Source organism: Triplophysa dalaica, chromosome 13, assembly GCF_015846415.1.
Source record: "Triplophysa dalaica isolate WHDGS20190420 chromosome 13, ASM1584641v1, whole genome shotgun sequence".
Classification (NCBI taxonomy): domain Eukaryota; kingdom Metazoa; phylum Chordata; class Actinopteri; order Cypriniformes; family Nemacheilidae; genus Triplophysa; species Triplophysa dalaica.
Window position 1 is genome coordinate 16,635,022 of NC_079554.1, and position 22,928 is coordinate 16,657,949.

The following is a 22,928-nucleotide window of genomic DNA, read 5'->3' on the forward strand; positions in this document are numbered from 1 at the left end:
GATATTTTAAACAATTTGCCAAATTTGCTCAATTTTAACCTTACATTTTTTCTTAGTAACTACAATATTAGTAAATATGATCTCTGTCCGCGCACGCAGCACCATCAACAAGCTCTTTCTTTATTTCAGGCTCCAGGAGCAGTTCAATGGATGGGACTGTTAAGTCAGCGCTTGTGTGTTGGCTACCCGTCTGGTTTTATGCGCTACAGTTTGTATGGGGAATCCCCTCCGGTCAGCTTACTCCACCCAGATGACCCCACGCTGGCCTTTATAAGGACAGACAGCCTTGACGCGATTTGTGCGGTGGAAATCTCCAATAAAGAAATGCTGCTCTGCTTCAGCAAGATCGCAGTGTATGTGGACACACAGGGCAGACGTTCACGCCAGCAAGAGCTAATGTGGCCTGCGACGCCCACCGCCTGCTGTGAGTCCAGAAGCGCCTTATAAGCACCTGTGCCATTTATATTGATTTTTATTCTGGTCTGTTTTTGGGATATAATACCTTATCATAACCTTGTCCCTAAAAGGCTCCGTCATTTGTCACTTTAGATTTCAGTCAGACTGCTCTCTCTGTCTAAGTGAGCGGTTCATTCCCTGTTTAAAGGAATAGTTCACCATAAAATGAAATGACCCTTATGGCATCACATGCTTACAACTTACATCTTAGGCTAAACATAAGTAATATTAAATATTACACTGGCGTTAAATGGTTTCCAGATTTTAAAGCTCCAAAAGCACATCCAACCATATGTCTCTGGGGGGTTAAATGTCTTCTACACCGAATATGTTCGGGTACAGACGAATGTAAGGTTTGGTTGAACCCGTAGTTGTTTTATATCTTGCAGGCTACAACGCCCCCTACCTGTCAGTTTACAGTGAAAATGCAGTGGACGTGTTTGACGTGAATACAACCGAGTGGATTCAGTCCATTTCTCTGAAAAAGGTTTCAGATTAATATACCGGCATCTATAATTGACTATGTATCCATATGTTTTCATGAACTCTAAATTATAAATAATGCTACTCAAAGTATAAATGAGCAATGTAATGACTGAACGGCCGTCTCACAGGTGCGGCCTCTGAACACGGATGGCTCTTTGAATCTGTTGGGCTTAGAGACGTTCAGACTTATGTACTTCAGAAACAAGACTGCAGGTAACAGCAGAGACACTACGATGAAATGATATTTATCAAGGCTTGAGTGGATGTTGGTGCTTTAGTGATGCTGTGTAATAAATCTGAGGTGTGTGTGTGTAGAAGGGGACGAGCTGGTGGTGCCTGAAGTGTGTGACAACAGCAGGAAGCAGATGGTTCGCAGCATGAGCAACAAGAGACGCTTCTCATTTCGCATTCCTGAGGAGGAGAGACTGCAGCAGAGAAGGTGACTGACACACACACCCACACACACATGTGCACGCTTGTGTTAGATGTCTTTGTAGGTCATCTGGGTTTACTGTTTCTCATCTCTTTATATGTTATTCCTGTGCTGCATTTCATATTTTTTTATTAATGGCACGCTAGTGATTTTTTTGTTTTGCCAAATAATACAACAATAGTTTTGAACATTAGAACGCATTCTGTCATCATAGATTTGAGAGAGAACACTTTCTGTCTTTTCAGTTCACAACTGATTTGAGGGATAGGATTTACAGACAGTAGTATTTGGCAAATAAAGAGACGCGAGTCATTTTTAATACTATAGATGTCAAATCTGTTCTGCTTGTTAAACAGATGTGATCAATTGATCAGAAGCTTTTTAACTGTTCTGCTATCTCAACTTGTGAAACTTTGCAGTCGTTAAATGTGTATGTTTGTGTGCAATTACAGAGAGATGCTGAGAGACCCAGAGAAGAGAAACAAGCTGATCTCAAACCCTACGAATTTTAACCACGTGGCTCATATGGGTCCCGGAGACGGAATGCAGATCCTTAGAGATCTTCCCATGGTGAGGGAAGCTGCCCTTACAGAGTGATGAATGAAGTCCATCTGTATGCTTGTACAAACCCATTATGCTGTTTGCTTTTCTGCTCATTTTAGTCACTTTTTCCCAAACCTTTGGTTTATGAAAGTGGTTCTCAAACTTTTTGGTTGTAGGGCCCCCTTTGAGTGCAATGCTTTGTGCCTCCCCAAATAAAGACAGTGCTGGTCATTTATGTCTTTCATACAGTAGCGTCGCCAGCAAGTGTTTGAACAATTAATGTTAATAACTCTAGACACAAATCCATCACACTCATTAACTTGCCATTATTTCCCTCTGTTTAAAAATCTTGCTGTTATATAGTTTCAATATTATATATAACATAGTACAAACATAAATAAACATAGCTATGGATGCTGTATTTTATTATTCAAAAGACGAAATGCCAAATTTGTTTATAAATGTAAATGTATTGGCAGCATTTAAAATGGTCATTTACATTGCATATGAGATAATTGTATTGCATTGGATGACAGACACACTATCTTTTAAATTGCATTCGGAAACAAATAATGCTCGACGACCTAAGATGATTTATAGTGTGTTTTGACCGTTGATAAAACAGACAGTATATAAACACTTCTATCGTATTTAATGATTTATAATTTAATACCCAACATGTCATGTTGAGCTATGTTTTTCTAAACAGACTGGACATTGAATTTCTTTGAAATCAATTTTACTTGACATTTTATCAGCTGACGCAATTACATCCTGTGGCCACTATATTGTACATTATTTCATCCAAATCTCTATATTTGTCGATCTCTGTTTGTTTTCATCAAGCCATGTTCATGCCACTCATTACATGTGTGTGTGTGTGTGTGTGTGGTGGTTGTTTCTTTAATGTGACCTGTAGAATGTCCGTGCCCAGGACAACCGAGCTGGATTCAGCGGATCCGTCAGCATCCCCTCCATCACCAAGAACCGGGCTGAACCTGGGAGATCCATGAGTGCAAGCAGCGGTCTAGGGATGCGTAAGTGCTCAAAATTTGTCATTATTTTACAATAACGCCACATGTTATACTAACATGTATGTATCTAAATGTATTTTATCCAAAGCGACTTAAATCAGGATGCATTCCTTGGGTGTCGAACCCATGACCTTGATCTTTCTAAAATGTCTTTTCTGGTTGTTTCTCAGGGTCCGCCTCTCAAAATGGCAGCGCTCTAAGGAGGGAGCTGTCGGGCAGTAGCTACAGCTCTAAGCGGCAGACCATGACATCACCGTCCGAGAGCTCGCTGTCATCGGGCGGGGGCATGGACGCGGGCGAAGCTCCGCTTTCTCAGTTTGACAGAGAGGTGAGTCATGCATGATGTAGGAGAAATCAGGTGGTATCTTCATTACTGAATAAAGAGGTGTGTAGGAAAGTCAACCAACATGCCACGGTTTCCATGGTGATCACCTCTAAATAAGTGTACATTTAATTTTAAAGCTTCCTTAAATATTTTCTATACCTTATCTTCAATACCTTACAATTTTTATACCTGCCCTACCCCATCCCATTCCCATCAGGCCTGCAGGGGGCATAAACGTGGACCACTTATAATGCCATCATCCCCAAAGATATCAACTGCAAATAAGCTTTAGCTTTTAGCATCCACCTTTGCTTTGTCAATGCGTACGCCAGTCTATGCCTGCCACCCCATTCCACAACATGCTGGTTAAACCAATATTACCCTCAGCCATGCCCTTTTATATCACCCGTTATCCCCCCATATTGCTGTGCTTCACACCCCTGGTCCCCCATTCTCCTTCAGCAAGTGTGGAAGCCATTTTGGCACTGAGCCTGCACTTTTCTTCTCAGTGGCAGGCTGTATCGCCCTCGGAGAAGACCCCCGATCTGAAAAGGGCTTTAAGGACCCTGCTTAGTAAGATGAAGGTAAAAACCACATGTTTGCAGTGAAACACACACACGCCTGCTGTACAATACACCCCCGCAGAGATCTTTTTAAATAACCACTGCCATCATATGCCCATTTTGAAGCCCACAGCTTGAAAAGCCTGTTGATGATTCTGGTGAAGCGAGAGCTTCGAATCCGAATATCAAGCAACCATCCGCATGTTTCGCACCTGCTGGTCAACTCCTTTTGTTCATTAAAGAAAAATGAGGGTCCTTGTGGGAAGCATGGAGCGTTAGATCAGCAACATACTCTACGCATGTTCAGAAGTGAAGGCTGGGTGCCCTTATTCATACTTAAAGGGATTCATATCAAACCTGTATGACTTTCTGTCTTCTGCAGAACACAAAAGAAGATATTTCCAAGAATGCTGTTAACTTAAAACGTTGGTCCCCATTGACTTTCATTGGTTTTAAGTCCATCCAATTGAAGACGATGAGAATCCACGGGCAATTTTTTTTTATATTTTTGGCAGAAATTCACACAGGTTTAAAATGGCAACAGGGGGAGTAAATGATAACAGAATTTTTATATTGAAGGTGAGCGATTGCTTTTAAACGTTACTGTAGGATTTCAGTGCTCTACATGACCATAGTTGCCTTGATTTGTCTTCACATATATTTTGTATAATTCTAAATCAAAAAGGAATTTCTTTGAATCGCTGTGAATAAAAGTTACCCTCCATACGCATACATTTTTGCACACCGTCATGTGCATGATTTTCATACTAAGGTATTATGGTTCCCTCTGACCAAGTGAATGCAAAGAATACCAATTGTTATGCTCCAAACAAACACCTACCTAGACACATTTGTGTACTTACATATGTTTCTGGTCATAAAGTAAGATTTAGTGTTGTATTTTGCAATATTTCCCAGCTGTGAACCAATGACCATGATTATGTTTTTGAGGAAGAGCACCGTTTATTTTATTATTCATTATTTTATTGTGCCGTGTCCTCAAAAACATTGCTGGACTTAGGAAGCACCACATTCACTTTTTGTGCTTTGTATGCATGGCGGAGTCCAGTCAGAAAGAGAAATGCAAGAGGATATAATAAGATCGTTTGATCATTGAACTATAAAACCTGCTTCAAAAGTTGCTTCGAACTCTCTGTCTTGCAGATGTAAAAAAAATGATGTCTGGATGTGATGTTAATTTTGACCTTTATGAACTAAACATGCCATGTTTACAAAGTCATTTTCTTTTACAAACTTGCAAAATGTCAGATTCCACGTCATTGCGTTTCATTTGAGCCTCACAGTATTTGGACTTGCATGTATTGTTAAAGGCATCCATTTATCAGTCATTTGTGTGTGTTTTAAAAGAAACCTATAAGGATATACAGTATACTCGTAGTACTGTTATATTTTTACGATTAAAGAAAGTCTCAATGCAACATTTTCAGCCATTTCATTTTTTCCCCGCTTTTTCAGGACTCCGATTCGCCACGGCACTCCACTGCATCCAACAGCTCCACCTTCAGCAGTCCTCCAAGCCCCTCCTCCCCGCACAAGACCAAGTCCCTCTCGCTGGAGAGCACAGACCGCGCAGGGTGGGAGACATGATGGACTCGCCGATGAACCGATCACAAACATTCTCTATGGGTCTTCCTGTCACAGTGCTCCTCCCCCTTCCATACAATTGCACAACAGTCCCCTCCCATTTCATTTGCATAAAGGATCACCACTGAGGACTAGACAAGGACCACACTACAATGAGAACATGTGTGGATGTGTATGACAGCGTGATTAGGACTTTGAAATGGATACGACCCTGCAAAGCTGAACTGGACGCCAAAGGCTTCATACCTCCCAATGGAAGACACTACTGCTAACAGAAGTTATGGATTTTATTGTGACAGTTGTTTGTATATAGACCGGGTCAGGGGTGAACTTTTATTTATTTATCTATCATTCAGCCATTTCAACGTGGAAATACTATCAAATTCCTCAATCCGTTCCTCATGGACCTTATAGAAATTGTTTCAGTTATACAGTCCTGGAATAATTTATCTGGAAAAATAGCAATGATGTATATTTTTTATTTGCGTTTAAAAGTGATGTGTGCAGTGATTTGTTTGTTATTTCAGCCAAATAGATGAGAGACAGCCGAACTCTGTGGGATGTGCTATCAAGCAACCTCATCTGTTGCCTCTGTTCTAGATTTGTAGGGATTTATAGAAGCTTTCAGTGATTCTGGAATCCGTCATTATTGCCAGTCTTCATGTAATCTAAACCTCCTGAAAACCAACATGACCTGTGAAAACACATCACAGTAATGTACATAGGTTAAAGTATAGTATAATATATAATAAGGAAATATTGTAGAGTGGAAAATCTCATTGCTTTTATTTTTAAAGAATTATTTTAATATACGTATATTATACAATACCATTTAAAAAAGAATCTTCAGTTGTGTCAGTTCTTTTAGACTGTTTTACTTTGATTTGAGACAATACTGCCTTTTGTAATTTCATTTACGCTTTCTTTTAATTTTTAAGATATTTGTGAGACCCAGGCCAAGCTGTTTCACAACAACTCTGCTTTAACCATAAAAGCTGCATCATGTCAGGCCTCAGTGTGGCTCAATTCTTGTTTCATAATAGCAATATATGTCTTGACCGAAACTGTCCAAATGTCAGCCGCAAATGCACACAAATATCGTGTTTCTACAGTCTGGAGCTATTTAGTCCAAACGGTGGAACTTGTTCAGATGTGTAATTTGAGTATTTGCAGACAAACAAAAGGCATTTCATTTTCTCCCTGGATTCATGGTTTCATCTCATGTTACAGTATGTGAAATAGAGTCTTCGCTTCGCCCAAATAGTTTGGCTTTTTTATGGAAAAATGTTTCTAACTTATTTACAAAAAAATGGATAACTGTAAATTTACCTTGTGAAGCATTGAAACATTCACCCCTGCTATTTAATGTAAGACTCTTCTTAACCATAAAACAATATTACAGAAATTATCTGAGGTTATACATTTGGAAAATTCTGCTCAAGAATAACTTAATCAAAAGCCTCCTATAAACTTTCTAGATGATCCCACAATGCCTCTACAGATCTGAAATTCAAGTTACATTCTGTTTTAAGTTGCTTTTTGTGGCCGGTCAATATCTTCTATTTAAAGCATTTTTTTTAAGCTTTTAGAAATGACATAAGTCTGACCAGCACAAATATTTCCCCCATCTTCTGTGTATTCTTGGAGTATTTTATTATGAATTTTGAGAAACATGAGTTCTCCTACACGTCTTGATTTCTACTCAAATCACTGATATGTTTTGTTTATTCCACAAAAAGTTTCACTGTAATTATCAACGTTTTTGGTCATTCATTAAGGTTAACCTTAAAATCGTCTCTCAGCTCAAAGTACCCTATACAATTCCATCTGTATTAAGCAAAAGCATATGAAATAACACCTTTGGCAATATTTTCATGACTGTAGTTACCATCACAAATGGAAATCATCTGCGAATAAAAGTTTGAATACAAACCTGCGACAAAAATAAAACGCCTTTCTTACTGTACATACAGTATACTATTTATATGCTGTCATTCACATCCCAATTGTTTTTTGTTTCTTAAGATATTCTTTGTAATCCCTTGTACAGTTTTGCATGTCATGAATGTTCATACCTCACGTTTCATGGTTGTATTATGTTTCTCGCTCATTTGATAAGATATTCTACATTGGATATTACTACAAGCAACAAGAATCTTTTTGCACACAGGTATTTAATGTGGAAAGTCAGTCTTTAAAGAATGAAAATAATTGGCCACTATGCATACTTTACTATATTATCCTCACTCTGATGTAATTCAATAAATAGAGGGAAGTGACACACATGAGTATCAATGTGTGGAGTGATGATATTTTTTATTTATGTTTATTTATGGACACATGATAAAAAAAGCATTTTCACAGTTTTCGGTAAATTACATTGAATATGACGACTAAGTATGTTAGTGCTAAAACTCAACAGAGAAGAGCTTGGTTGAAATGCCAATTTCAGAAAAATGTCTACAATATCTATTCTAAAATGAGAATTTTTCCCTTCATACTTCAAACAGTCCAACCCCAGAATGTTTAGGGCTGTCAGTATACAACACTAGTTGTGTCCTACAAAATGGTAAAAAGTGCAACAGACAATAAAAAAACATTGCAATTCAAACCATGTCCATAGTGGTAAAAGGTCATACATTTTAAAGCATCTGAACAACAAACAGTAAGCACCTCAAGACATCCCAGAATGATGCATAAGAAGCCCTTACATTTAACCCTGTTTATGCAGAAACAATATTTTGCTGCTTCTCTTCACAAAGCTGACTGGTACAACGTGGTGCATGTACCCCCAAGGTCCCTTTTTAGATTTCCCCAGATTGAGGAGTGGAAAATCATATAGCTTGAAGGGCCTACCCAAAGTCCCTTTGAAATAAATCCGCTCATTAATGTAATACTTTCATTGTGCCATTCACACACATCTGAGTCAATGTGAATTCAGAGTCAATGTGAATTCTTCACGTTCTCATTTTGCCTTTTGTATTTGTTCCCCCATTTCGGTTCACGCCTTGGTTCCATCCTCCTCCACGACGGGGTGAATCCCGTTGCCAGGGCCACTTTGGATGGCCTGCGCAGTAATGCTGAGGTCACGCACGCTGCTGTGCCGTGATTGGCTCTCCAGGCGCTGCAGGCTGCCGTGTCGCGAGTGGCTGTCAAGACGGTTGACGTTAGAGTGCTGTAGTGGATCATTAAGCCGCAGGGTGCTCCCGTGAGGCAATCGGTCCTCAGCTCCACGGTAACTAAAGGCTGTGTACCTGACGAGTAACACAATGAGAGATTCAGTGACGTCTACATCTTTGACGAGAGAGCTTCACCCGGTCAAAAATTGCTTATACAATATTGTACACAAATACTATGGCAGCGTCACACATCGTACATACATTAGGGCAATCCCATAATGCCCTTTTTTATTCAATACAGCCTCACCTTTCATCTCGAGAGCGGTGCAGGCTGCCATGGTAACTGCTGGCTTTGCTCCGCACGCTGCTCGCTCGGCTGGTGCTGGCGCTGGGGGGCTCGTCCAACATGGCGAGGTGCGTGGAGGAGGCATGGGTGGAGGTGCCCTGCGTGGAGGTGCCCCTAGACTTTCTCACCACAGGAGTGTTGGGGTCCCTGAGGAGGAGCTGGGTGAAGTCGGGCTCCTGGAGCACCTGACGGCTCTCATTCACTGCGCTGCTGAAGGTGGGGGTGATGGAGGTGGTGAAGTGGGGAGAGAGTGAAGAAGGGGTGGGGGAAGAGAGAGAGGGAAGGTGGAGGGCATAGAGGAGTCAGGGAGAATGGTGGAGATGTTGGAACAAAGGAAAGGAGAGGAGGTTAATGCCCTGATACATGGGACAGGGATGGCACAGGGATATATAAAATCGAAAACAGGAACACAAAATTGATTTTGACATTACAGGGAACTTACTCTTTCCTGCGATGCCCGGTAAAGAAGCTGGCCCATTCGAAGCATGTTTTTTTACTGCCAACCCAGAACACTGACGGGATGCCCACCACGAGCATCATCAGGTACTTGATGAGGAACAACGCGATATCCGGCCTGCTTGTCTGCTCTACCTGTGAAGACAACGGCAAAAGATTCTCAAATTCTAAGCAGTTCAATACACAATGTAAGGCCTAAACAAAGTTAAATCTGTCATCAGAACATACGGGCACATTTTCCCGTCACAGTAGTGTGTGCATGTGTGCGTGAGTAGTTTTCTGTACTGTATGTATGTTTAGCCCTGGGTGGTGTGAATGGGAAGTGCTTTTATCTCGGCTCACTGCACAATTGCCACAGGCATAAACATACTGCTGCCCACACACAGGCATGTCATCTCTTTCTCTCTCTACACACACACACACACACATCTTTTTATGCTAGATGGAGCATTTCTTCTGCTCTAAATGTTTCCATCCTGCTTTTATATCTATATATATTACCGTCACATGTTTAATTCATATTACACTCAATGCCATCAATGAAATATCATATGTTCCACCACTATTTCTTTTCGCAATACAATAATGCACGCATACTACAATCAGAGAGCGAGCATATTATGTAAAATATATTTCATTTATATACATAAAGGTCTTTTTTCATTTCATACATTGGACCTTTAAGAGTAAGAAATGGCTAAAAACTCCCTTATATTTTCTTATAAAGCTACAGTTTAAATATATTTGCTTATGAGGGATGATAATTTGAGCCTTTCCCACAAATACAGCATTTATAAACACAGACACTTCATACAGTGTACTACAGAGTTACTGTAACATGACACAATAATGTCCTTTCTTTTTACACAAGTTGCAGTAGACAGAGCCTCATTAAAACCAATGCTTCACAGCCTCAGGCACAAACTCATATGGATAAACATCATTGCTTAGGTCCTGATGTTCACTGAGCTGAAGTCATTCCATAACAGAGTCTAAGTGTTTGTTTACGCTTCTGTTGCTTTGCATCAGGCATTAGGTATATTCATATTTCATTGAGACACAGCTTCAAATGTCATATTTAAATAGACTGTAATAGTATTAAGTTTTTAATATTCATTAATTTTATGTTTGTTTGTTTTATATACAGTATACATTCAGTGCCAAAGTTTTAAAATGTAAAATGAGTAACAAATTCACTAAGTGGTTTATAAAAAGGTTTTCGCTGAAGAAAATATACTAATATATAAGTATATACATACAGTATATACACACACACACACACACACACACAGAACGTAAAGATATTTTGAAGAATGTTGGTAATCAAACAACATTGGCCCCCATTGACTTTCATTGTATGAACCCAAAACCATTTCTCAAAATATCTCCTTTTGTGTTCCACAGAAGAAAGAGTGATGCATTTGTATAGGTTTTATACAACATGAGAGTGAATAAATCATGACATCTTTATTCTTGGGTGGACTATCCCTTCCTTGAACAGTCCCTAAGAAGTTTCAGTTACAGTCCGAACGTATGAAAAAAACTCATTTGATTCTTACCTTAATGGGACAGGGGATGTGGTACTCTCTGCATCGCTCTTGTACCCATGTGTTCTCCCAAACTGATCTGTAGCTATGCTCATACAGATAGCAGCCGATGACTGTCAGCAACGGCACTAGATAAAGCACTGAAAACACTCCAATCCGAATCATGAACTTCACCAGTTTGTCCTGGTTCTCCTTCTCTAACGGGATCTCCATTCTGACCCTATTTAGTGCCGCGATGCCTGCTAACAACAGCACCACGCCTACGACCACATCTAGTGCCAGAGGAACCAAGAGAAACCAGCGCAGGGCCATTAGGTCATACAACCCAACAAAACAAACGCCGCTCATGCTATCGCCTTCGATTTTGTTCATTGCCATAAGGGTGATGGTGAGGGTCCCGGGTACCCCCCAAGCCACCGCATGGAAGAGCAAAGCTTTCTTCTCAATAGCTTCGCTTCCCCATTTGGGGACGGCAGCCAGGAACCAGGTGATGGTGAGGATGACCCACCACACGCTTCCTGCCATGGTGAAGAAGTAGAGAGTCATGAAAAGAAGCGTGCAGGCCTTGTTGTGGGAGCCCTGGGTGACAGTGGAGGCGCGGAATCGACCCGTGCTTGCAGTGTTGCACGACACGCCATCCTCCAAAAGGAAACCTAGGAAGAAGACCAGGGACACCATCATGTAGCAGACGGCGTAGAAGATGATGGGCCTCTCGGGGTACCGAAACCGGCCAACGTCGATGAGGAAGGTCAGGAAGGTAAAGAGCGTGGCTGACAGGCAGACAATGGAGACCACACCGATGAAATAGCGGGAGAAGATGAGCTCATCTTTGCGGAAGTACATGTTCGGGCAGGGAGGCGAGCAGTCGCGCACGCCCATGAATGAGTAGCCCAGGTCGGGGTCAATCTTTAACTCGCGTGGGCACCAGAATCCATAGTCCCGTTGAACAGATGAAGGAGATTCTTCTGTACCATCACTGCTGGGGAGCAGATCTACGGTGCGTGGATAAGACTCATCACATTCTGGAAACCTAAAAAAAACAGATTACATAGATGATCATGAGGTGACTATTCTGTACTATTATGGGGTATGATGTAGTCTTTTTTTAAACGAAGATGTCTTACGGAAATGCAGAACTTTAGAAAAGGGATCTTGTACCTGCTACACTCCATCTCATCTGGCCAGCTGACCCCAAACATGTCCATTAGTTTGTAGCAATCACTTTTGGCACGCTGGCACAGGCGTCGACACGGCAGGGTCACGTGACCGTACTCGGTGCACACGGGTGCATAGAGGGCACACAGGAAGGGGCGTATTTCTGTGGAGCACTCCAAGTTCACCATAGGATGAAAAGGCTGGGTAGAGGGTACCAAAAAATAAATATTAAAACATAAGAATTAAAAGTATTGTTTACTCATGTCATGTCAAAACTGTATGACTTTCTTTATACTGCAGAGCACAAAAGAAGATATTTTGGAGAACGTTGGTGACCAAACAACATCGCCCACCATTGCATGGACACAAAACCACAGACACATTTCTCAAATTATCTTCTTTTGTGTTCTACATTTACAGGTTTGGAACAACATGAGGTGATTAAATGACGACAAAACATTTTATTTTTATGCTTTTCATTAAAACACTGTTTGACTAAATTTAGTGCATACTTTGTTTCTGAAAACAGTAAGCACTGAAAAAATAGTATGTTAAAAATTTGTCATGTCCACATGCAACAGTTTTTTCAGAAACGTACACTGGTATTTTACTGACAACCTGCTGGCATAGTATTAATCTATTTAAACAATTAACATGCTGACATGTTTTTATTTGTTACACTAGTTTTCTTGCCAATCTTAAAAACAGTAGAATGAGTTTAGCTGACTTCAGAATCCCAAAACAGCTAGTTTGGATTTCAATACCATATACTGTACATTTGATCTCCAGTGAGCAGTAATGCGCCTCCTTCATCTCTCTAAGGAGACTTTTGTTTGGGGCGTAGAAACATGCTGTTTATTGGTGAGGCCCCCACACACCATGAGGCATTCTGGGAGTAGCACCAGCTTTGGGCCGAACATAAATATGCAAATCCCTGGGGAGAAAAGGAGAAAGACTCCACCCAGGACCAGAAAGATAGACAATGATGTCTCCACCCCTGCAGAGTAAAGGCTTTTGTGATGGTAGGGTGGGGGTTCTGAGACCCCCCTTGTGTCAAATTTTAAAAGGAACTGAACTGACTATCGTTCACAGCCCGCATTAACAACGATTAAAAGAGTAAAAATGTCTGTCTGCTCTAATTTGAATCCCTTTTCTCTAGGACAAGTTCAGTCATTGATGCTAACATGAAATGATAATGTTGCTATCATAGTGTATGTACAGTGTGTATTTGTGTTTCTTTGACTTTATTTTTTTAATCTTTAATGATTTTTCTAAGTGGCAATTCTTTTAATATGGTTAAATTAGTTTTGAGCACTCATTGAATACAATCCAGGGCTAGGGGGGACTATCCAGCCTTCAAGTACAGTATATGATATACTGGATGTATAATAACTATTACTAACTAAATCACTCGGTCACTGACCGCACACCAGACCAAAAATGTCTGTTAAAAGGGATTAGGATGGATATTATGCTTGCCCATTTTGACACAAAGCATCTAAATCCGGCATCATTTCCGCATGCATAATCCATATTTAACACAGTATATACCGTGAAATCCCCAACATGACACAAGAACGAGCACAGATTTCGCCGATCAGACACTAAAACACTAATCATGTACTGCCATTAAACATAACTACACACAATAATCAAATTGACTTAAATTGATCATATTTTATCGATAAATATCAATATTTTAATAGATGAACTTAAGTAAAGAAAATAACAATAAACTTATTTGATTAAAGCTTGATTTGAAACCCCATGTGATAATCTTTGAAAACCCATCTAAAGTCATTACATAAAATCGTCCTGATTCCTACATAATGCAAAGAACATTCTGAACTTTATTATATATTGACTCAGTAAGGCCATGTCAACAATTGAAATCATAGTGAAATGAATGCTTGAAATCAGAATGTGATGATTTTTATCTCAAATTTTGTTTTCACTGGGGTGGCTGGGTCACCAATGTGAGTGACTTGCATTGTTGTATTAAATGTATGAGAAAATAGATCTGTGCGCATGTTGACGTCAATGGTTTTCACTGTGACCACATTTGATAAAAAAAATCTTACCTTACCATTAAGCTCAATTGAGTGGAAACACACTGACTTTTACACAAGATAAAAATAAAGTGAGTGCCCTTATTTGACAATCTGGTCAAAAACATTACATCATCGTGGCTGTCATGCCATATTACATGTAATGGTATGATCTGATGAATTTGAAAAGTGTGCATCTCGCCCACTGCTGCCTTAAGGACAAACATACACTTCCTACTCAATGTCCATGCCAGCGTCTTTGTGTTTCTCGAGGGCTTTTCTGAACATTATTTAGGAACAAAACGCGCAGAGATGGTGGAGATGTAAACATGCCGAAAGCAAAAGAGACAATTTTGAGCACAGATCATTTATGTGTATGCCAGATAGAAGATAAAGACTATATGTGAAGGTTTCTAAAGACTCCATACCACTGCTACGCTATATACAATATAGAGCTATATTCGTCCATGAAGTTGCTTATACAAGCGTAAAGGTTTATGTACAGTTAAGACATTGTGAGGTTTTGAATTAATATGCATAAAATTTATACAATTTCAGGTCTTTTAGTAGTACATGTAATGTGTGAAGAGTTAGATGTGGGATGTAAGTCACATTTTGGTTTCTCTATTAATCCGTATGATTTTAATACAACATTAAAATAAAATTTGAAAGTCTATCCTTTAATATAACGAAAATTGCTTCTTAAAATGTACAAGTTGTAATATTGTGTAACTAACTAAATCAAAATGATTTTTGGTAACCTATCGATTATATCTACTTGGTTATACTGTAAAAAACCAAGGAAGCAAACAGAAGAAATTCAAGTCACCTAACCTGACCTTTTCCAAAGCGTCCATTCACAAGTAAATACACTTTAACCCTCCCTCAGCTCATAAATCAAGCTTACATATGCCTCTGTGCACCCCCACTGCTCATTGATACCATTTAGCTCCAGAACTGTGGATGTGCACTGTCAAGATTTTAATACATTCTCTAAAAAACACAACAAGAATGTTTCCTAATCATATATACATTCTAATTTTCCTTGCCAAGCTCTTCTCCCTACCAATCACTATTTAATCTTAAGGCAATGTTCATTCAACTTCAGTACCATGGCAACCGGTGATGCATAAATGACCCGGCTTGAGGGAGGGGTCTAATGGAGAGAGGTCAGAGTGCGAGTGACGACCACCTCCTGAGAGAGAAAGCCTGCTCTTTTGTTGCAGTACAATTGAGATCGGTTTCCCCAGCAACCGCAGTACCTTGCATGGGGGAGGGATGGAGGAAAAAGGAGGAGTGAACAGAAAAAATGACAAAGGACAAAGAAGAAGATATGGATGGGAAATAATGGTCAACCTTTCCAATAATTACTGTCTAAGTGCTTATGGACAAATCTATACATGTTAAACACTTGGGTGTATCATATTTTACATTCTGTTCCTTATGTATCTCTATACTCTATATATTCATATATTATATTAGCTACATTCAATTTTATCTATATTTGATATTTAGTTAAAATAGTTCATCAATCAAATGTCTTCAATTCTGTCTCAGTGTCAGATTTAGATACTTGTATTGAATACAAAAGTTTACTATCTTGTAAATCTAGACTTGTTTATAAACCTGATCACAATAGAGTTCGATTTGAGTTGCCAGATTGCATCATCACTGCTAGATGCCCTTAATGACTACACCACGCTTAAAATAACAAGAGGACAGGGGTCATGCATGTTTGACAAACAGGGGAGGAAGTTTAAATTAACTACATGTCAAACATCATCAATCAGTGCATCTTCAATGGCAAAACATTTTGGGGTTTACCCAGAATTCTCTGTGCTCGCACACAGTTCTCATTCTCTTGGAATCTACACATTACGGTATGCAACCACGAATCCCAGAATATCTTCCCTTTAAGGCAACTGTCCTACTTCACAAATGAGGTTACCCAGAGTTCAGCGCAAGTTGATGCCACTGTCCTGCAGTGTCTTGGAATCTGATAACAAGGACCTATAATTTTCCTTTTATGAAGCCAGAGTAGGCGGTTGCCAGTAAATATATGGTTTTCACATTCTTTGAAACAGTAAAATCTATGTATCACCAGATCACAGTTAATAAGCGACAATATAAAATCTTCAATTTAGATTTTTTAATTGATAAATTTTCCTTTGGATTTTCTTGTTCACAGGAAACATGCCAAAAGCGCTATTAAGATTAACATACATACGGTCGGCATAGAGATGCACAGATATATTGGTCAATAATTGTTTTGGCCGATAAAAGCGATTTTTCACACTATCGGCACGTAGTTTAAAAACAGCCAATGATCTGGGCCGATACATCCTGTCAATCAAAGGAGGACAGGAAAATGATATGTACACTACGTGTAGATAATGTTAAGAAACATCACCAGTTTGATGTTCAATCTATCTTAATGGCTATTATATGAATGAATAATATTCAGAAAATTAAGAAATATTAATTTAATCATCGGAATTTAGAAAATGCGAGTTAATATAACCACCATACTATCGGTATCTGCATTAGCAGAGTAATAGGTTTCGGCGGAGAAATTTAGTATCGGTGCATCTATAGTTTAGTATTATTTAAAGCAAATTCAACGCTATTTATAAAAAAATATATATATATATATATAATTACATAATAAAATGCATGTGATGTGTAACCACTACACATAAAAATGTAAAATCTTAACACATTTCTGCACTGATCTTGCAATCCTTTGTGCAAAAGTGGGTTAACAAAGTCTCACTTTGTGGTACAGTGCAAAAGGTTATATAACTCCACATATCTACTGTATACAAACATACAAGAGCATGAGCAGAAGGGTTGCCCTGCACTAAACTCATCCATTCCTTTTTTCATTCTTCATCTCTTTTTATCCGTCTACCCAATTCTATGGAAGCTGGATTACAGTGAATTATATTCAAAAGCTTGTGATTAAGGACAGTAGGTTTTACGTTTACAGTGCTGTGTGTTTACAGATACACTGGCCACTGTAACAAGATAATACAGCTGCTCTCAGTGGGCTCAGTGGAACGCTGCCTCCCAGTAAAGAGGATTAACCATCCGCTAGAATCAATTCAGGCGTTACGGATGCAGATACACAGATTATAAAGCAATCAAAGTAAACAACGCACCCAGGCACCCTTAACTGCTCTTAACAGCAGGCATTGTGTCATTTACTCTAGCATGCTTGTGTATTGCAACCTTGTTACATAAACAGTTATAAGACACTAATTTGGTCATCGCCGCATCACAAATTGGACTGAAAATATGTTTAAACTGGATATTTCAGATTAATGATATAGCAAAATGGAGAGAATAGAGATTAATTTCTCTTCAATCGTTTCTGTAATGTGAACCCAATTGTCTGTCGAACAGCAATTGTAACATATAATAGTTTTAATAATAATACAGATTTAACAAACAAACTAAATTCATCTTTGAATATAATATAAACGTCCATGCGTAAAGCATATTGATGCAAACTTTGTTGAGATCACATGGATATCAGATCATGGTGGTTACAACCCTAGATTAATGCAATGCAATTTGATCATGTCATTTGAACAGCCACTCGACGATGATAGATACATTACCTCCATTGCGAGAGCAGCGGATTGCTGGTCATAGTGATTTAAAAGGTTGGGCATGAATGTGGTATTGTAGGAGAGGCCCTGGCACATCCGTAATGTGATCGGCTCACAGGAAAACATGCTGTGGCTCCCAGTAGCTTCCATATTGATCGCCATACATGCAGTAAGCATGTTAAGTAGCATCCAAATGACGGCCATGACTGAGATTTTACTCCAAAGCTTGCGACCAGAGAAATGAATGTTTATCAGGAAAATCTGAGCTCCTCCATTTCCTCATAAATTACTTGCAGATTGACATAAAACTGGAATTGCAAGGATATGGTCTGATTGTCCATTTTGCTGTGCCTTACTAACTCCTGGTCTTTTCACTGCATTTCAAGCCATTATTTGTTGTAGATGCAGTTTTGGTTGTATGGGGCTTCAGTGTGGTTTCGTTGTGCAGAAAATCTCAATCGTTAATCTGTGGATGAAAAGCATAAAATATCGGATGTCAAATGAGCAGAATAATATGAATTATTCATGAATGGGATGACAGTTTATTTAAACATGAAACATCTTCAGAAGATTCTCCAAGGCGTGGGAAATATTTTGAAAGTGAACAATACCTGATCAAAAGCCCTGTCATATAGTGGCAGTAAATAAAATGCTTTTTGTGTACTACCTAAGGGACCAGGCAGGAACTAATGTATTCAGTAAAAAGAAATAAAACTTAGAAGGAATGGAATGAAACAAAATGAAACAAATCTGGATCTTATTTCTAAATCTTGTTTATCCAGTTTTAATTCAGTAGGCTGTCTGACACCTATTTATTTTCATGCAAACGTAACGTAAACATAAAATACATGCATTCATTAAATTGGTATATATATAAAAATATATAGTAGACCTATATTTACATGCGTTTGTGTTGCATTTACCGGATTCATGCAAAACAAGTTTTTTCTTTACAAAATATGTTTTTTTACTAAAATTATTTTAATTTAAATGTAAATTAATTCCTGTGTTTTTACTTTAACACTATGCGCGTTCATAAAGAAATCAAAACGGGAATTGTATAAACAGATGGGATATCCTTTGACGAAGCGCGTCGCCGCTGCGCTGTAAACTACAAAAAAACGGTGATTTACTCATAGGTGTACTATGACCCTATAAAAACAACTATATATAAATACAACAAACAATTTATCCGAAAAGCCAATGTATCATTCTTACCTCTCTGGTGGTCTCACGTGTGAAATCTCACTCTTCTCTAACAATAAGATCCCTGTGTGTCTCTCTGCAGGTTTGAAGGTTTTTACGGGGGGCGCGCATGAGACGGTGACGCGCCACCGATTATTGTACCGTTCTACATAAAGTCACATGAGTCATAAACGTGAATAAACACATGAGATACAAACGTCGTGTATGGGTAAATAAAAAACGGCTTGAATTCACCGTCGGATGTCACCATCGCTATCTTCAGAGGCCGTCTGGAGCAAGGAGCGTCTCCGCACTATCATGAAACGAAGTTGGAGGTGCTGATTGGTGGTTGCCTGGATAAAGGGGCGGGTATGTTTGGAAGGGGCGTTGCAGAGTGAGAAGGAACGAGATTGCTATGGAGACTGGTAAACTGTGCGGTGCTGAACGGTCAAAGCCATCAATACCATCGGTAGAACCAAGAAGCGAGAAATATTTCCTGGTCTTGTGATGACATCTAGTATGATCATTTTGATTTGACCTTGCTGGCTTGCTGCAGATTGTAAGTGTTTTCTTTTTACATTTGCAGGTTACTGTAATGTGTTCTACTAGGTGTGTTTCCTGTTTTTGTTTCCAAGCTGAAAATCACTGCCTGCTTGATGGTGCTGAATCTAAACGTCTGACTTTTTATTGAAAAATGCCACAAGCATCCAGCACCAAAATGCAGACCAAACTGAGCACCTGGACACCTCTAAATCATCCGCTTTCTAACGCTCATGTAAGTGCAACAGTCACAGTGTAAACAATACAACGGCCCTTACCATCCTGTAATGTGAAATAATATTTCATTACATTATATAATATAATTACATTGTACAATAACATTCTTATATTAGAGGTTTGTGCAAATTATGGAAACTTACTTTTGTAGGTTTTTGAAGAAAGAAGAAATTTGCTTGGAAAATGGGTAAGGCACTACAAAATTGTGATGTTAATAGCCAACTCTACTTTTGCCATCAAGTTTAAATTGCATATTTTACCAATTCCTTTTCATTTTTTCTATTCACAATTTTCTGTTTTTGACATTTGCTCCTATCTCAATTTGTCCCAGTTTGAGAAGTGGGCAGACAGCCAACGGAAACAGGTGCTACAAGATTTTTTCTCCAGGTGCTCTGTTAGCCAGCTGAAGTATCTCAGACAGACTTTGGACAGCTGCGTACCAGAGGATGCCGTTGACTTCACCAGAGTTCTTCCCAGGGTCATATCCTTGTATATATTTTCATTCCTGGACCCCCGAAGCCTCTGTAGGTGTGCACAGGTGTGTTAAACATTACATTTAGATGTATGCATTTGGCAGACGCTTTTATCCTATACATTTATACACAGGTATGTGCAATCCCCTGGGATTGAACCCACAACCTTGCGTTGTTAACGTAATGCTCTAAGTTACATTGTTACATTGTTACATTTAAATTCTTAAAATTACATTGTTAAACTAATAAATATAAATGAATAAATGGCATGGCAGGAATCTGTTTATGCAATGCACAAAATAATATTTATATTATAATATTCTACACTGCAAAACCTTTTTTGTTGTTGTTTCTTGATGCATTCCTTTCTTAGAAGATCTGTGGTTTGTCACTGAAATAGGAAGCAATATTTTGAATTGAATTCTAGTTGAAAAATCTCAATACTGAAATCAATACAATTTCAGTATTGTAATACAAAGCAATATTTATTTTTAAGTAACTCCTTTATGTCGTGTTTATTTACTGTAATTTTGTGTTCGGCAGGTGAGCTGGAATTGGAAAAGCCTTGTGGAGCTTGACCAGTTGTGGATGCCTAAATGTCTGAAACTAGACTGGTACATAACATTTACCCCCACACCGTTTGAGCAAGGTGTATGGAAAAGACATTACATTGAGATGGTGCGGGAGCTTCATGTTAGTCGGCCAAAAGTAAGACGAGTCTATTTAAGATAACAGAAAAAATTGAAAAAATGAAATTTGTGTTTCACCACATTTCATTGTTTTGACCAGGTGACTACAAAGGAGGAGTTCATTGTCCCGGAGGTGAAAGTAATTAGTAATGAGATGGAGGGGTCATTTTCTCTGACTGGTCACAAGGATTCAACGCTTTTCCTATCGAGTTTGCGTGGGACGAGTAAAGATGGGAATGGCTTAGGGAAATCTGGTCTACCACCATGGAGAGACCCCCACTGATACAATTCGCTTTAACTACTTGGATAACCTTGACCCAGTGGAGCATGCGAGAACAACGTAAGTGGATGACCTCTAGAATTGTTTTAATTTTTCATTAAGTTTGAATATTTTTGGCATTTGTGTGCATTTAGCAGTAATGCCACTCTATCTTTATCTCTAGACTCATAAAGGGCAATAATTTTAATTCCAATACAACAAAACAGGAAAATGCAATAAATGCACCATCTTATTCAACATACAAACTGCGCAAGGCCAAATCTTTGGTAAGCAAAAATAATTATCATGTGCCTTGTTGATTCTCATAACGGAAGCAGGAGCATGTAAGCAATTCTCCTGGGACTTCACAACCAAAAGCCATCCTTGCATATTGAATAGACTGTACATGGAATAGCATGGAAATGTGCTGCACAATGGAAAATTATGACAATGTGTACTTGGGGAGAAAACACGTTTTTACTTAATTGGAGTTTATCATTATAAATCTGTGTACTTTTACAGATGTTTTTGTCCTTGGACCTGAATACAGCAGGTAAGCAAAAGAAAAACAGACCACAATGGGCAATACAGAGTTTGGAATCACATCCAGAACACAAGGAATCTATAAAGACTTCCCAGTGGAACGCAGGGATACGCCCAGGTCCTGTGAGGCCTCCACTGCCCCGACTGAGTAAGAGTGGGATTCGTGCATCACAGAGATCTATCAGAAGCACACCAAGTAAGACCACGTGTACCTCCAATTCTACCAAGATATAGTTTTTCTTTGTTAGTTTCTTTGTCAACCTGACCATGCATGCAAAGTAATTTCTCAGTAGACTGGTCTAAAAAGCTTTTTCTCCCTTCCAGCTGTGTCTCTTTTTAAAGGACAGCCATGAAGGACACTTGCACATGGAGGACTTAATGAATCTGGAGACACAAGGCCATCTACTGGATGATATTACAATAGCAAAACACTGATATCAATCTGTCCATTCATTCTCAGAACCTGTTTATCCGCTGGAGCATATCTCATCCAAAAACCATATGATACATATATAGTTTATTTATTAACTATTTCTTAAATTGTTTTAATAATAATGTTATTATTTGTGTATTGACACAAACAGCACAATAGAGTTGTTCTTTTTTTCATAAATATTTGTTTCTTTATTTTGTATCACCTTTTGTGGCCAGTAGAGGTCCCCATCGGCTCGTAGCCTTTGAGTTCGTTACTGGTAGAAGTCAGGATGGAGCCATAAGGATGGATTTGCTACAATTCTTTTTCCCCATAAAAAGTTGAATGTGTTGTATTGTTGACAAACGATCAGACTTTTTCCCTGATATTTATACCCAAAATTTCCATTAAATTTGAAATTGGAAATTGAGAATCTTTTGTTAAAATATATGAAACAGAAAAATCTGATAAATGTAGACCTTTTACTTTATTTATTTTTAACCTAGTTTGGTAGCCATGGGACATTTATTTATTGGCCTTTGAGTATTTGTCAATACTTTTTTTATAAACTATTAATATCAACCATTGTCCTTAAAGCTATTTATTGATATGAATTTTAATCAGGTTTGGATATTTTTTAGATAAAACTTTACACTTTAGTTTGAGCAGTTTATGCAAACATTTTGTCTTGGTCTAAATCGGTCTAAATCGTTTATTAACTGAACAAAAATTATAATCATATGGATTAAACGTAATTAAATGTGGTTTTGTTAAAGTCATGACCCCTATATTCATGAAGGTAAACAGTTTTAAACTAAGACAAAATGGCAAATTATATTGACCCGGGACAACAAAACCTG

At 38.7% G+C, this 22,928-nt stretch overlaps 3 protein-coding genes across 11 annotated transcripts in view; 2 read left to right on the plus strand and 1 right to left on the minus strand.

Moving 5' to 3' along the window:
* The window catches only part of cdc42bpab (CDC42 binding protein kinase alpha (DMPK-like) b), a 42,143-nt gene extending 35,690 nt beyond the window's left edge, over positions 1 to 6,453 (plus strand). For 5 of the 8 annotated variants that reach the window (XM_056763875.1, XM_056763878.1, XM_056763881.1 and 2 more), the window contains 9 exons: positions 130 to 424; positions 846 to 943; positions 1,071 to 1,155; positions 1,258 to 1,381; positions 1,828 to 1,945; positions 2,838 to 2,955; positions 3,123 to 3,280; positions 3,787 to 3,861; positions 5,317 to 6,453. In XM_056763875.1, coding sequence (XP_056619853.1) covers positions 130 to 424; positions 846 to 943; positions 1,071 to 1,155; positions 1,258 to 1,381; positions 1,828 to 1,945; positions 2,838 to 2,955; positions 3,123 to 3,280; positions 3,787 to 3,861; positions 5,317 to 5,448 — 1,203 coding nt within the window. In that variant the 3' untranslated portion in view covers positions 5,449 to 6,453. The remainder of the gene's footprint in view (positions 1 to 129; positions 425 to 845; positions 944 to 1,070; positions 1,156 to 1,257; positions 1,382 to 1,827; positions 1,946 to 2,837; positions 2,956 to 3,122; positions 3,281 to 3,786; positions 3,862 to 5,316) is intronic. The other 3 variants (XM_056763880.1, XM_056763882.1, XM_056763876.1) reach the window with 2 other exon arrangements.
* Positions 6,454 to 7,744: 1,291 nt separating this feature from the next.
* fzd3a (frizzled class receptor 3a) lies at positions 7,745 to 19,082 on the minus strand. 2 transcript variants are annotated; one of them, XM_056763885.1, is made up of 7 exons: positions 18,949 to 19,082; positions 17,740 to 18,196; positions 12,072 to 12,268; positions 10,926 to 11,943; positions 9,353 to 9,501; positions 8,872 to 9,117; positions 7,745 to 8,699 (listed from the first exon to the last, which is right to left on the minus strand). In XM_056763885.1, the coding sequence occupies exons 2-7, from the start codon at positions 17,932 to 17,934 to the stop codon at positions 8,447 to 8,449; spliced, it is 2,058 nt and encodes a 685-aa protein (XP_056619863.1). In that variant the 5' UTR covers positions 17,935 to 18,196; positions 18,949 to 19,082; the 3' UTR covers positions 7,745 to 8,446. The 2 variants fall into 2 exon arrangements, with proteins under 2 accessions (XP_056619863.1, XP_056619861.1); XM_056763883.1 differs by having other exon boundaries at positions 8,872 to 9,120.
* A 67-nt stretch (positions 19,083 to 19,149) lies between these two features.
* Positions 19,150 to 22,564, plus strand: fbxo16 (F-box protein 16). Its single transcript, XM_056763886.1, is given in 10 exon segments — positions 19,150 to 19,284; positions 19,502 to 19,690; positions 19,844 to 19,879; positions 20,024 to 20,230; positions 20,709 to 20,873; positions 20,955 to 21,127; positions 21,129 to 21,194; positions 21,298 to 21,400; positions 21,636 to 21,852; positions 21,981 to 22,564. Coding segments are annotated over 9 exon segments (1,077 nt in total). The 5' UTR covers positions 19,150 to 19,284; positions 19,502 to 19,609; the 3' UTR covers positions 22,010 to 22,564.
* The last annotated feature ends 364 nt before the right edge of the window (positions 22,565 to 22,928 follow it).

Bases quoted from the DNA above. Each gene is read 5' to 3' on its own strand.
- fzd3a (XM_056763883.1), bottom strand. From the start codon at position 17,934: ATGGCCGTCATTTGGATGCTACTTAACATGCTTACTGCATGTATGGCG. The intron at 11,944-12,071 runs GTACAAGATCCC...TGTTTTTTTTAG, and splicing joins GATGAGATGGAGTGTAGCAG to GTTTCCAGAATGTGATGAGT. The intron at 9,121-9,352 runs GTAAGTTCCCTG...CCCCACCTTCAG, and splicing joins ACCGGGCATCGCAGGAAAGA to CAGCGCAGTGAATGAGAGCC.